The following is a 13,477-nucleotide window of genomic DNA, read 5'->3' as shown; positions in this document are numbered from 1 at the left end:
AAAAAAAAAAAAAATTTTAAGTTTGCATCAAGTCACAAACATCCAAAAGGACATGAAAGTGAGTGGACTGGATCGGTGGGAGTTGGGGGTGGGCAGGAGAGGGTAACAAGGCAAATATGACTCAAATACATAGGTGCAGTATGGAAATATCAGAAGCCCAGTGTCATATATAATTAATGCATGCTAATAACAAATGGGCCATGGGGTGGCTGGGCACATAAAGATGCTCCCTGCCGAGATGCGAGGTCACATCCCAGCACTCACATAACAATCCGCAAGCACCCGTGCGTGACTCTTCCTCTGAGGGGGTCTGACTTCTTCTTCAGGCCTCTATGTGTACACGCTGACATCCACACACATACATATGCATGTGCACACACCCAGCCCACACCCAGACATCTGCAGCAGGAGAATGGCGAGGTCATGGTCAGCCTCAGCTACATGGGGAATCCTGAGCCAGCTCAAGCTACATGAGACCTTGACTCAGAAGAAAAATAACCTCAGAAGTCTGTTGCTACCAGACCCTCTCTGGGTGCCTGGGGGTAGATGTGCTGTCACTTGGACCAGGATGGTGACAGTGGAAAGGGGAAGATAAAGCAATGGGAGGTGAGGATGGGCTGCACAGGAAGGGGAGAGGAAAAGAAGGCAGGGATCAAAGTTGACTCCCACGTCCCAGTCTGTGTAGCCAGACTGGGGTATGGCTACAGTCGTTTATTTTGTTTTAATAAGACATGCCTCTGCCTGCTAGAGGCTCAGCCTAGCAGAGGAAGGATATGCATATGGTAGTGCACCATAGCAAATGCACCACCCTGTAAGGAGGGCAGTAGAAACAGGATGGGTTAACCCTTTGTGGGCCCTGAAGGGCGCATCACTTGGAGAGCCTTTGGAAGAAAAACATCAGCCTGGTGGTACTTACCTGTGTGTGTGGGGGGGGGAGCATGGAGGACCAATGAGCTTGCAAGGCTATCCTGCCTAAGGCAATGAGTATCAGGCCAGGCAGAACTACACAAGGAGGGGAGGGGAGGAGGGAGGGAGGGAGGGAGGGAGGGAAGAAGGGAAGAAAATAGGAAGGGAAGGAGGACAGAGAGGAAGTGAGGAGCGGAAGGGAAAGAGAGACAGAGAGAATGGTAGAGAAAATGAGGGGAGAGAGAGAGAGAGAGAGAGAGAGAGAGAGAGAGAGAGACATAAACTATAGAATTGGGTTCTGAACCTTAGATGCGCCACTATCAATGGACACTTAAGTTTCGCTGCTTCTCAGCTGATCCACAGCTGGAAGAACAGTAGAGCAGATTCAGTCCCGAAGGATGTAGTATCCTTTGTCATAGAATAAATTATGAACAGCCTGCCAAACACAAGCACACAGATCAGGTCCCCAGTAACAGTGCACCGCCATGCCGACAGCACTCGGAAGCCTTCGGCACACAAATAGGAATGCAAGCAGGATCCCATAGGAGGTCATGACCACATGCGGAAGTTTGCATTGTTGCTGATTCCAGGGTTATTTCTCTGCTCTGCAGCTGGTATGCACTTGAGCTGGAGCAGAGTCCCTTCGTGGGAAACACGGCACACGTGCACATGTCTGCTGGCTTCACACCTAGGAATGGAACTGTTGGGTAATGAGGAAGGCAGGTGCATGTCCAGCTTGAATTAGTTTGGTCATGCTGCTGTAACAAAGAGCCACCGTCTGGTGACTTAAACCGCAGACCGTTCTGGAGTGTTGCAGGAGGTGTGGGCAGGGCCTCCAGTCCTCTCCTGTTGGCTTGTAGAAGTCTTTCCTGAACCTGTTTACATCATCTCTGCTCTATTTGTATCTATACCAAAATTTGCCCCCCACTTTAAAACACACATTTGCTTTCCATGTGTGTAGTGGGTTGCGGGTCTGTGTTCTGCACTGCCCTGGTGGTTGCGGGTCTGTGTTCTGCACTGCCCTGGTGGTTGCGGGTCTGTGTTCTGCACTGCCCTGGTGGTTGGGGTGTGGAAGAGCCGCTGGAGAGACTTTAGGTGTTGGGCTTTAGGAAAGCACTAGACACGGTTCAGGGGGTGGGAGAACATGGTCTAAGATGTGGCAGACCAAAGCTGGGGTTCCCCAACTTCCAGCCATTGGGGGGGGTGTCACACAGCCGAGTCAGGAATGAAGGATTGGGGGTCCACAGGCCGGAGGCGAGGACAAGATGACAAGCTTCATCAGTGAAAGTCCTTAGCTTAGCAGCTGTCGTCTGGAAGCTCAGAGAGACCTTCTACAGGAGACTTAGCTGTGGCTCTGTCGGTGAAGGCCTTCTCCATGCTCCCCAGGGCAGTTCTCTATGAAGGAGACAGTCCTTGTTTATCCATACTGGAGGAGTGTCTGGGGAGGGAACCCTCAGGGCCTCTCATTAACATGGAGAGCTCTGATACGGGGAGTGTGGCCAGGAACCAGATAGGGAACAAGGAGGCACCCAGATACCAGGGTCTCAGACCCACTCTACCTTACCGAGTTTCCTGGCACAGTCCACTGTCCCACGGTGGGCACCAGTGTGCCAAGGCATATGTGTGGAAGTCAGAGGTGGTCTAGGGGTTCAGACTCAGATCGTCAGGATAGGCAGCAAGGCCTTTTACCCACTGAGCCATTGTGCCAGCATACCTAGGCAGTTAAATCACCGGCCTCATGAACATTAGGCAAGTTCTCTACTATGCCACGCCCCCAGCCCCTCACTGGTGGATTCTAGGCACATGTTCTACCACTGAGCTAACACTTGCAGCCCTTTTCTTTTTTAAAAGATTGATTGATTGATTGATTTTAGCTGGGTGGCGGTGCACACCTTTAGTCTCAGCACTCTGGAGGCAGAGAGAGGCAGGTCTCTGTGAGTTCAAATCCAGTGTGGTGATCAACGCAAGTTCTAGGACAGTCAAGGCTACAAAAGAGAAACCCTGTCACACATATACATACACACATACATACACACATACAAAAAAATTTAATTTTTTTTAAAAAAATTGTGTATACATGTGTGCCTCGGGGTGCCATACTGTGTGAGTTGCCTTGGAAGCCAGAAGAGGGTGTTAGCGTCTCCAGACCTAGAGTTACAAGTGGTTGTGAGCTGCCAGATAGCAATGCTGGGATTTGAACCAGGGTCCACCTGAAAGAGTTAACAAGTTCTCCTAACCACTGGGCCATCTCTCTAGGATCCTCTCTCCCCCTTTAAATTAAACTTTTTTTTAAAAGTAATGATTTTTTAAACATTTATTTATTTAACATATGTGAGTACTCAGTTGTTCTCTTCCGACACACCAGAAAAAGGCGTCAGATCCTGTTATAGACGGCTGTGAGCCACCATGTGGTTACTGGGAATTGAACTCAGGACCTCTGGAAGAGCAGTCAGTGCTCTTAACCTCTGAACCATCTCTCCAGCCCCCAAATTAAACTTTTAAGTACTGGCATGCAGCACCACCCCTGGCCTGAATTTTCCCTTATAATGACCCTATCATCCATAGTGTGTTAGAACGTACTTTCTTTTTTTTTTTTTTTAAAAAAAAAAAAAAAGATTTATTTATTTTATTCATATGAATACACAATCCCATTACAGATGGCTGTGAGCCACCATGTGGTTGCTGGGAATTGAACTCAGAACCTCTGGAAGAGCAGTCAGTGTTCTTAACCCCTGAGCCATCTCTCCAGCTCTAGAACGTATCTTCATGGCCTTGTTTTAAGTTGATCATCTGCAAAGACCCTATCTCCAAATCAGTTCGCATTCTGAGCTCTCCTCCACATAAATTAGTGCTGACGCTTTTCGCCAAGTGGCTGTACCAATATACACACCTGCTATTTGCTAGAGCGCACCAGAGATCATTCCAGACATCATAGCACATGCCTCGGGAGCATTTTAAAGAGAGAAAAGACTTAGTCTGGTTTACATTTTTAAACAAGTCTATTTGTTCTGTGGGAATGTAAGACAGGGCAAACATTTCAGCAGGAAGGGAAAGGCAAAGAATGAACCCTCCTGGGGCAGCTGGGAGGAATAGGACCTTCAGGTACCCCGTGGTCGCTATACTGTTCCAAGCCCAGTGGACCACAGCTTGCTGTACCAACCAGGCTATAAGTCTTCTGGCTTCAACCCCTTGGGGGCCCACCACCTCCTGCCGAAGAGGCGATCCAGCCCGGACTCATTCTGTGTTTCTGTCCGTCCCCTCTCTGCCAGGACATACAGCAACTCCTCCAGCTCCAGCAGCTGGTGCTTGTCCCAGGCCACCACCTCCAGCCACCTGCTCAGTTCCTGCTGCCACAGGCGCAGCAGAGTCAGCCAGGTGAGACCTCAGCCCAGCCGACACCTTCCCCCACCGCCTGTATTCTACTACCTGCTCACTCACCTTCTGTGTTCTTAATTGCCTCTTCAGGCCTGCTACCAACGCCAAATCTATTCCAGCTACCTCAACAAACCCAGGGAGCTCTCCTGACCTCCCAGCCCCGGGCTGGGCTTCCTACACAGGTGAGACTGTCCACTGAGTTTATCAAGCCACTGGCTGCATCATGAGCACGGGCTGAGTGGCTGCGTGTGAGCGAGACCTGTGAAAGCCGTTGGCCTACCTCATACCCCTCTCTTCCATTGGCCCATCTCATGCCCATGAGCACTTGAGGGATCTGAGGCTCAGCCCTACTCTGCCACCAACTGGCTGTACGAAGTCAGACAAGCTAGGCTCCATGCCTGGGTCAGCTCCTTGCTTCATAGAATGAAGGAATTCAAACCTGACCAGTGGTTCCAAAGCCTTTGAAAATCTGATGAAATAATTAGCTCAGAGGCTGAAGGTGTGGCTCAGCTAGTAAAGTGCCCATATAATCACAAGGGCCTGAGTTCGAGAACTCCTTGGAACCCAGGTTAAAAACTGAGTGTGGCAGTAATTTCACCCTCGGGGCACGGAGGTTGACAGCACGTGGATCCTTGGCCAGCCAGCCTAACCAATAAGTTTCAGCTTTGTTGAGAGATCCTGTCTCAAAACTAAAAAACTTTTTAAAAGTAGCAAGGATCTGAGGAAAGACACCTACCTGATGGTGATTTCAGGCTCTCCACACTCACGTGCACTCCTGTGCACACATGCACACACACACACACACACACACACACACACACACACACACGTGAACTCTGTCAGAAGGACTGGATCGTTTACAGGCCCACACAGGTCTTAGCTGTAACGCTAAGTTCCCAGTGCTCCGAAAGGCTAAGCACTGTTCCTGTGACAACAGCATCAGAACTCATTGCAAGCTGCCCTGCCTGCTTTGCTGGGGCATCCTTTATTCCTCCTGGCATGATAGTGCCTTTGCTACCAAACTGTGATACAAAGTGATACCTCGAATCCAGCAGGGCTCACGTCTTCATGGCTTCCCAAACACACCTGCCCCAGGATTTTAGATCACCAAAGACCCTTGGGACAGAAGTCCCTGCACCGACCACCTGGCTCCGGTTCTTCATTTTTACGACAGTGAATCACCCCGGAGAGTTTGCTGCTTCTTGTTCAGTCCTCTGATTGTCCAGTCCCTATCCATTTCTGTACCCTTTCTCTGCTTGCAAGCTTCTTATTTTTAAGACTTTGTTTTATTTTATTTATATTTTGGTATTATTAGAGAGTCAATCCAGAATTTTGAGTATACTAGGCAGGGGCTCTACCACTGAGCCACGCCCCCAGCCCCTCAGTGGGGGATCCTAAGCAGGGGCTCTACCACTGAGCCACATCCCCAGCCCTCTTTTCACTTTATTTTGAGATGGTCTTTCTGAGTTGTTCAGGCTGGCGTTGAACTCACTCTGTAGTTCAAGCTGACCTTAAAAGAATTCCTCTGCCTTGTTCTCTGGAGCAGCTGTCTGTTTGCTATCAGGCCTTTAACTTTTTTTTTTAGAGCAGTTTTAAATGCACAGTGAGACTGAGCTCAAGATAGATCCCATATGTCTTCTGTCCTCCACGTGCACCTCCCTCTTTTCAGCATCCTCGACCCATATAATGCCCATCTGTAGTCCAGGCATCTACACGTCAATGTCACATCTATAGACGGAACCTCAAGCTTCACTCTATGCCTCTGGGCTTGGACAACCTACTTATTAGTAATCTTAATTGAGTAATCCAATGGGCAGGTAGAGTTGTAGTGATGTTTTCTGTTCAGTGGAGGGGAATGTCGGTTCCAGGAGGGTTAAGACTCAGGCTGAGTTGGCTGTCGAGTCAGTACCAGAGGATGATGGAGGATGAACCCACTGTCCCCAGCTCTAGGCTTTGAGCCATCAATCAGCAAAAGACACTGGCTGCTCCTTCTGAGAGCTCGCTCTCTAAGGGAAGGTGAAGAGTAATTGAGAGGACCATGGCAGGCAGTGGAGTGAAACCTTTAACAGGATTAGAGATTAGTGTGGGCGACTTGGGCAGGCGAGGCGAGTCTGAAGCAAGCAAGTGCACAGCCATTGCTTAGCCCCATCTAGGTTCTCCATCCCGCATCCCCTCCACCTGCCCACCCCACCAGGCTATGACTCGCCCCACGCTGCCCGACCCGCACTTCTCACACCCGCAGCCCCCGAAATGCTTGGAGCCGCCATCCCACCCGGAGGAGCCCAGTGATCTGGAGGAGCTGGAACAGTTCGCTCGCACCTTCAAGCAACGCCGCATCAAGCTGGGCTTCACACAGGTCTGGGACCATTGGAGGTGGGGGGACGGAACAAAGATGCAAAGGTCCAAACACTGGTAGAGTTAGACCGCCTTAACTTCCAAACCTTACTTCCTTCTCTCTGGACCAGGGTGATGTGGGCCTGGCCATGGGCAAGCTCTATGGCAACGACTTCAGCCAAACGACCATTTCCCGCTTCGAGGCCCTTAACCTGAGCTTCAAGAACATGTGTAAACTTAAGCCCCTCCTGGAGAAGTGGCTCAACGACGCAGGTGAGCCTGGCCGCAGGCTCCAATGGGGCGCCCTGCAAAGGGGACTGGTGATGGGGCAGGGCCGGAAGTGATTGCTTACGTCCTTGTCCCCTGTCTTCACAGAGACTATGTCTGTGGATTCAAGCCTACCCAGCCCAAACCAGCTGAGCAGCCCCAGCCTGGGTTTCGACGGGCTGCCGGGGCGGAGACGCAAGAAGAGGACCAGCATCGAGACGAATGTCCGCTTCGCCTTAGAGAAGAGTTTCCTAGCGGTGAGTTTCGCCCCCTGGCGACCGGGAAGGGTATCGGGTGGAAGAAGCCAGCTCACCAACCCTCTCTGCCCGTAGAACCAGAAGCCTACCTCAGAGGAGATCCTGCTGATCGCAGAGCAGCTGCACATGGAGAAGGAAGTGATCCGCGTCTGGTTCTGCAACCGGCGCCAGAAGGAGAAACGCATCAACCCTTGCAGTGCGGCCCCCATGCTGCCCAGCCCGGGAAAGCCGACCAGCTACAGCCCTCACCTGGTACCCAGAGCTTGGGGACTATGTGTTGGAGGTTGGGGCGGGGTCGGGAGTCAGGGCATAAGCCTGTAGGCATCTGTGTGAAGCAAACGTACAGAGTCGAAATAGGAGAGTTATCCCCCAGAGCTTCTGGGGAGAGTATGTCACACACAGAGCGGTCACAAAGCGACACAGTTTCCAGGAAAATATGCACCCAGCCGGAGTGGAGGTCAGAAGACAACTTTTGGGAGTTAGTTCTCTCCTTGTACCATGTACGTTCCAGGGATCAGACACAGGTTGTCAAGCTTGGCAAGGAGTGACTTCATCTACCAAACCATCTCCAAGCCCCAGACTGTTGTCTGATGTGGTGGGTACAAGCTCCCACAGATGGATATACTGACATAGACGAGAGTTGTGACTGGCATATTAGCATAAAGGGGGGCACAGTATGGTTCAGACAGGACCACACAGGCTCCCGCCCGCAGAGGCAGGAAGGGCCATCCTTAGACCTGTGAGGCACCTGCAGCACCACAGCCACACGGAGCCAGCTTAGTTACCAGATGCAGCTGGGCTAGCCTTTCTTCTGTCCCCTTATTTCTGTTTGTGAAAAGGGCTGTGGTATCTAGAGAGGAGCCCTTCAACTCCAGGACTAGGAGGAAGGAGGGACTCTTTTGAGAGTTAGCCAGCCACATGGAGGAGGACTACCCGGAAGGATCCCATTCCACCAGGTCGGGCGTGCACAGAGGCTTAGATGCTGAGATATACTGGATCCCAGTGCAATGCAGTGCGTGGCCGGAGCTGCTGGGAATGGACTTGGGAGTGGAGGGTTGGCAAGGGCAGCTATAACATGAGTTTTGTTGCTGGTGGTGGGCTTTTGTTTTTTGTTTTGTTTTGTTGTTGTTGATTGGTTGGTTGGTTTGGTTTGAGATTTCCAGACAGGGTTTCTTTGTGTAGCCTTGACTGTCCTAGAACTATTCTTTCTTTCTTTCTCTCTTTTGATTTCATTTCATTTCTTTCTTTTTCTTTTCTTTCTTTTTTTTTTTCTTTCTTTCTGAGACAGGATTTCTTTGTGTAGCTCTAGCTGTCCTGGAACGAACTCTGTAGACCAGGCTGGCCTCAGCCACAGAAATCTACATGCCTTCTCTTCCTCCTCCTCCTCGTCCTCCTCCTCCTCTTGAGACAAGGTTGCCTGGAACATACTAGGCAGTCCAGTTTCAATTTGTGATCCTCCTGCCTCAACCTCCTGAGTGCTGGGACTAAAGGCATGCACCACCATCGCCCAGCTTATACCTCACGTTTTACCAAGAATCTAAATCATGGGGGTTTGGGGCTGTGGAAAGACGCTGTCAGTCTTTACAGTTTCTAGGCAGGGTGAGTCTGTCTTAGGGCTTGCCAGAGTTTGTCTTCTGTCAGGAGAGGCTTTGAGCTCCTGATCCTCCTGCCTCTCCTTCCTGAGTGTCCAAACTTCAAGTTTTTTTTTTTTTTTCGACAAGATTTCATGACAGGCTGGGCTCTAACTTACTATATAATCCAGGCTTGCCTGACTCTCCTACAAAGAGAGCTCCTTCTAGGAGAGCCAATAGCAGGGATACACAGAGCAGTTGTCCAGGTGCTATCATTGAAGATAGGACCAGGTCTATGGGGACAGTGCAGACAGGAGAGGGTCAGAGGAGCCATGGAGAACTCTCTCAGCTTCCTGCTTGTGGCGCAGGACCACTGGGGGTACACTCAGGGGAAGATGATGCGCCTGTACCTGTCTCCCCACCCTTGAGTGGGGCAATGGGAGTCGGGTGCACAGGGAACACTGCAGGAGGCTGCCTTGTGACAGTAGTGTCTTACCCTACTTTCTTCTCTTCCCAGGTCACACCCCAAGGGGGCGCAGGGACCTTACCATTGTCCCAAGCTTCTAGCAGTCTGAGCACAACAGGTTAGGGGCAGGCTGGGAGGGAGACCGGGACAACACACACTGCATGGCGACAGCCTGAGGTTCAGCGGTGGCCCTGGGCAGCTGTGGACCTCAAGGCCGAGTCTCTCGGGTGGGACGGGGCAGACAGAGCAGAGGGCAGCCTCTAGTCAGCTCCACAGTTCCCTGGAAGGCAGCACCCATTGTCCCCTGGCCTCTGTCAGGTGTTTGCCCTGTGATGGAGCTTGCTTAGTGCACAGAGCTCTGGGGTCCATCTCCAGCCTCAGTATTTCTTTAAACATTTTATTTGTTTTGTTTTTATTTATGAGCTGGGGTTGGTTGGTTGGTTGGTTTGTGTCATGAGCATGCTGTGCCCAATAGCCACCAGAAGAGGGCATCAGATCCCCAGAAACTAGAGTTGGTAACAGTTATGAGCTACCATGTGGGTGCTGGGATTCCAGAAACCCAGGTCCCCTGGAAGAGCAACCAATGCTCTTGACTGCTGAGCCATCTTTCCAGCCTATTTAAAACAAACAAACAAACAAACAAACAGAAAGCAAACACTATATCGCTCCTTTCAGGTTAAGAAATAATAAATGGAGGATAGTAAATTATGGGAAAGAGCTGGTACCCACGGACCAGGTCCTTTATATAATATGTGGACTGATTTAATCTTCATACTCCGCTCATGAAATTAGTCCCACTTTCCATAGGGAACTGAAGGTCAGAGAGGTGGGTGCGTTCACCATAGGACTCAGCCAGGACTGGGATCTGGTCTAGCCAACTTGATCCTCAGTGACCCCTCGCAGGTTGCCCACTCTTGATCGTCCAACAGTACACATGTAGCCTAGACTCATCCCCAGCTCCAGAGGAAGCCATAGGACTGGGTCTCCTGGGAAAGCCACTTCTTGTCCACATCAAAATGGTTTGGGACACTGTTTGCAGAAAGCCAGTTGCCAGTGTTCATTTTGACTCCTGTCATGAGATAGAAACAAAAGGGTTCTGGAGAGGGGGTTGGGATAGTGCTCCACCCCTCTGAGTGAGGAGACTCTGAGTATACAACAGAGGTCACACAGATGTTCTTCATAAGGGACCAGGGGAAGCTGAAGACCCTGCTTTCTGTCTCTCTCTGGCAGTTACTACCTTATCCTCAGCTGTGGGGACGCTCCATCCCAGTCGGACAGCAGGAGGGGGTGGGGGTGGGGGCGGAGCTGCGCCCCCCCTCAATTCCATCCCCTCGGTCACTCCCCCACCCCCGGCCACCACCAACAGCACAAACCCCAGCCCTCAAGGCAGCCACTCGGCTATCGGCTTGTCGGGCCTGAACCCCAGCGCGGGGTAAGTGTGCAGCTGCAAGTGGGAGGTCTCAGCTGCTCTCAGGGTGGGGAGATGCACCTCAGTTCTGCCATGGGTCCCCCCGCCCCCCCACCCCCCCCACCCCCGCTAACGCCTCTGCTTTGCTCTTGCAGAAGCACAATGGTGGGGTTGAGCTCTGGGCTGAGTCCAGCCCTCATGAGCAACAACCCTTTGGCCACTATCCAAGGTGCGTGCTGCCTCATGTCACCCCATTGCCACCAGTCCTGCCCTCTCCTGGGCCTCGAGCCCACCCTCCCCTCCCCCCCATTGCTGCCCCAGCCATGCCATCCCTCCGCTCACTGCATTGCTTGCTTCTTCATCCCCATCTGTCTTCGGGGAAGGTGTGAGGGGTGCTGCTTCATTGGAGTCGGTGGGACAGACAGGGAGACGGGGTACTCAGGCAGGGTCCACAGAGGCCAAGGTCGCCCTGACCTGATGTTCCTCCAGCTCAGCCTCTCTTTCTCCTCACCAGCCCTGGCCTCTGGTGGAACCCTGCCCCTTACCAGCCTTGATGGCAGCGGGAACCTGGTGCTGGGGGCAGCCGGTGCGGCCCCAGGGAGTCCCAGCCTAGTAACCTCGCCTCTCTTCTTGAACCACACCGGGCTGCCCCTGCTCAGTGCCCCACCAGGCGTGGGCCTGGTCTCGGCGGCGGCTGCAGCCGTGGCAGCATCCATCTCCAGCAAGTCTCCTGGCCTCTCTTCGTCGTCTTCATCCTCATCATCCTCCACTTGCAGTGACGTGGCAGCACAGACCTCTGGAGGCCCCGGAGGACCCGAGGCAGGGTCCAAGGCTGAGTGAGAGCCGACCATGCCTCCCCTCCTACTCCTCTGAGTCCCCTGACCTTGGTCCCCTGCCCAAGAGAGGGTAAGGAGGCTGGTGGGGGAGACGGTGGATCCTTGGAGCAGGAGTGACGAAGGAGGAAAAGACCAAAAATCCAACCAAAAAGAAAACAAAACAACAACAACAACAACAAAAACCAAAAACAAAAAACAAAGAAACCAACCAACAAAAAAGAAAACCAAAAAAATAATCACAACAGAAACCAGCTGCCCTAAAGGAAACAGATGGAAAACAAAGAAATGAACAACAATAACAACAACAACAACAACAACAAAAAACACCTCCAAACTTACCAAACACCCCCACCCCCAAACCAAACAAACCAAAAAACCAGTCTTGAGCCAGATCTTAGAGTGCTCACTGCTATGACACCAAATAAGAACCTTCAGCCAGGAGCGGAGCAGCCTCCAGCAGGTCGGACCTCATGCCGCGGAGCCCTGGCTGTGGGACCAACTCCTAACCTTACCCCACTGGGGGTGGGCAGAGAAGGAACCAGAGAATGTGCCAGCTTGCTGGCCCAGCCCCAGCTCTGGGCCAATGGAGACAGGTACTGCCTGGGGCAGGAGGCCCAGGGCCCAGAGCCACCTACCAAATGGTCTTTTCCACAAGGTCAAAGCGGAAGGACCCGAACAACCTTACACCAAATACTCAGAAGCTTCACCCAAAGGATGTACAGAGTTTTTAGTGTTGCGCTCGACAGAATGTGTGTCCCTTCTACGTGTTTCCTCTCCCCAGCCCCCCAGCTCTCCCCAACAGGGCAGGGGGTCTCGCTTTAACCGCCCCCCGCCACCCCCAGCCTGGGGAGAGTTCAGAGGAAGGCCTGGGCTATTTTGTTCCCTGCCCCTTCCTTTCTCTCTTTGAAGGGTGGGCTAGGCCATTTTTTGCCAAGTTCCAGCTCTCAAAAGCCCCTCCTCAGCCACCGCCCCCCCCATCACCTTTCTACTCTGGAGTCTTACCTCCTCCCCAGACCGTGGGAAGGTGGTCAGTTCAAGCAAAGGGGGATACGGTGAGGGCAACCAAGTTGTCTTTCTTCCCATCCTGTCTGTCAGTTTCCCTGAAAAAAAAAAAAATCATATTCCAGTGCCTATCCGTGGGATCTTCACGTTCTTTGACATTAACCAGAAACCAAAAAGATGAACTCGCCTCACTCTGCCCACCCTACGCCCCCTATGACACTGGCAGGTACCTCTCCCTTCCCCTTCCCCCCCACCCTCCAGTGCACACACCCACACACCCCAGTGGTAGGCTCCTCCAGATGGCATCTCCATCGGAACAGCATGGTGGTGACATCACCGTGACCTGTGGTTCCCCATGCAAGTGGCTACCACTCCCACGAGACCTCCACGAGTCTTGGCTGGACCCTGTATTTGCCTAGCTCTGGACGAATCTCAACAGTGGACAGAGGAGACGCTACTGGGAGCCACCATGCCCTCCTATCATGGAGGCCAACAAAGTTTTGAACCAAAAAAAAAAAAAAAACCCAAAACCAACCAACCAAACAAAAAACACACAAAACCCAACAAAAAACAAAAACAGAAAACCAAACAAACAATAAATTAAAAACTAGAAAAAATAATTTATAGATATATATATATAGATATATATGGGAAAGAAGGTGAGGGCTCTTCAAGAATGAGCCGCAAGATGGAGCCAAGCCCTGCAGGGTGATCCAGGCCTTTGGTTGCCGAGGCGGATGGACCGATGGACGCTTCTTTCTCTTCACAAATACCTCATGGACGTCGTCTTTGGAAAGCCGGAGGGGGGTGCGGCTGGGGCAGGGCCTGTCCCTCAGCCAGGGTGGATGGAAGTGGGTGGGTGGGGCTAAGACAGGGTGTCAGGGACATGGGTGAAAGAGACCCCAAGCTCCCTCCCTGCCAATCAACTGAAAAAGCTTTAAAAGAAAAAAAAAAAAGGAGAAGCAAAAAGAATGGACGAAGGAAAACCAACTGTTGGGTGGTTTGATTCCCTGATTTTTTGTTTTTGTTCTCCTCCTCCTCTTCTTCTTCTTCTT

At 51.8% G+C, this 13,477-nt stretch overlaps 1 protein-coding gene across 1 annotated transcript in view; it reads left to right on the top strand.

The window, feature by feature from the left end:
• Positions 1–11,222, top strand: part of Pou2f2 (POU class 2 homeobox 2) — a 22,577-nt gene extending 11,355 nt beyond the window's left edge. Inside the window, exons 3-11 of the mRNA XM_029531987.1 lie at positions 4,176–4,281; positions 4,372–4,463; positions 6,524–6,637; positions 6,747–6,888; positions 6,991–7,139; positions 7,215–7,391; positions 9,228–9,294; positions 10,407–10,608; positions 11,099–11,222. Coding sequence (XP_029387847.1) covers positions 4,176–4,281; positions 4,372–4,463; positions 6,524–6,637; positions 6,747–6,888; positions 6,991–7,139; positions 7,215–7,391; positions 9,228–9,294; positions 10,407–10,608; positions 11,099–11,138 — 1,089 coding nt within the window. The 3' untranslated portion in view covers positions 11,139–11,222. The remainder of the gene's footprint in view (positions 1–4,175; positions 4,282–4,371; positions 4,464–6,523; positions 6,638–6,746; positions 6,889–6,990; positions 7,140–7,214; positions 7,392–9,227; positions 9,295–10,406; positions 10,609–11,098) is intronic.
• The last annotated feature ends 2,255 nt before the right edge of the window (positions 11,223–13,477 follow it).

This window comes from Mus pahari, chromosome 19, assembly GCF_900095145.1.
Source record: "Mus pahari chromosome 19, PAHARI_EIJ_v1.1, whole genome shotgun sequence".
Taxonomy (NCBI): Eukaryota; Metazoa; Chordata; class Mammalia; order Rodentia; family Muridae; genus Mus; species Mus pahari.
Note: the sequence above shows the minus strand (reverse complement) of the source record. Positions and strands in the feature narration are given on the sequence as shown.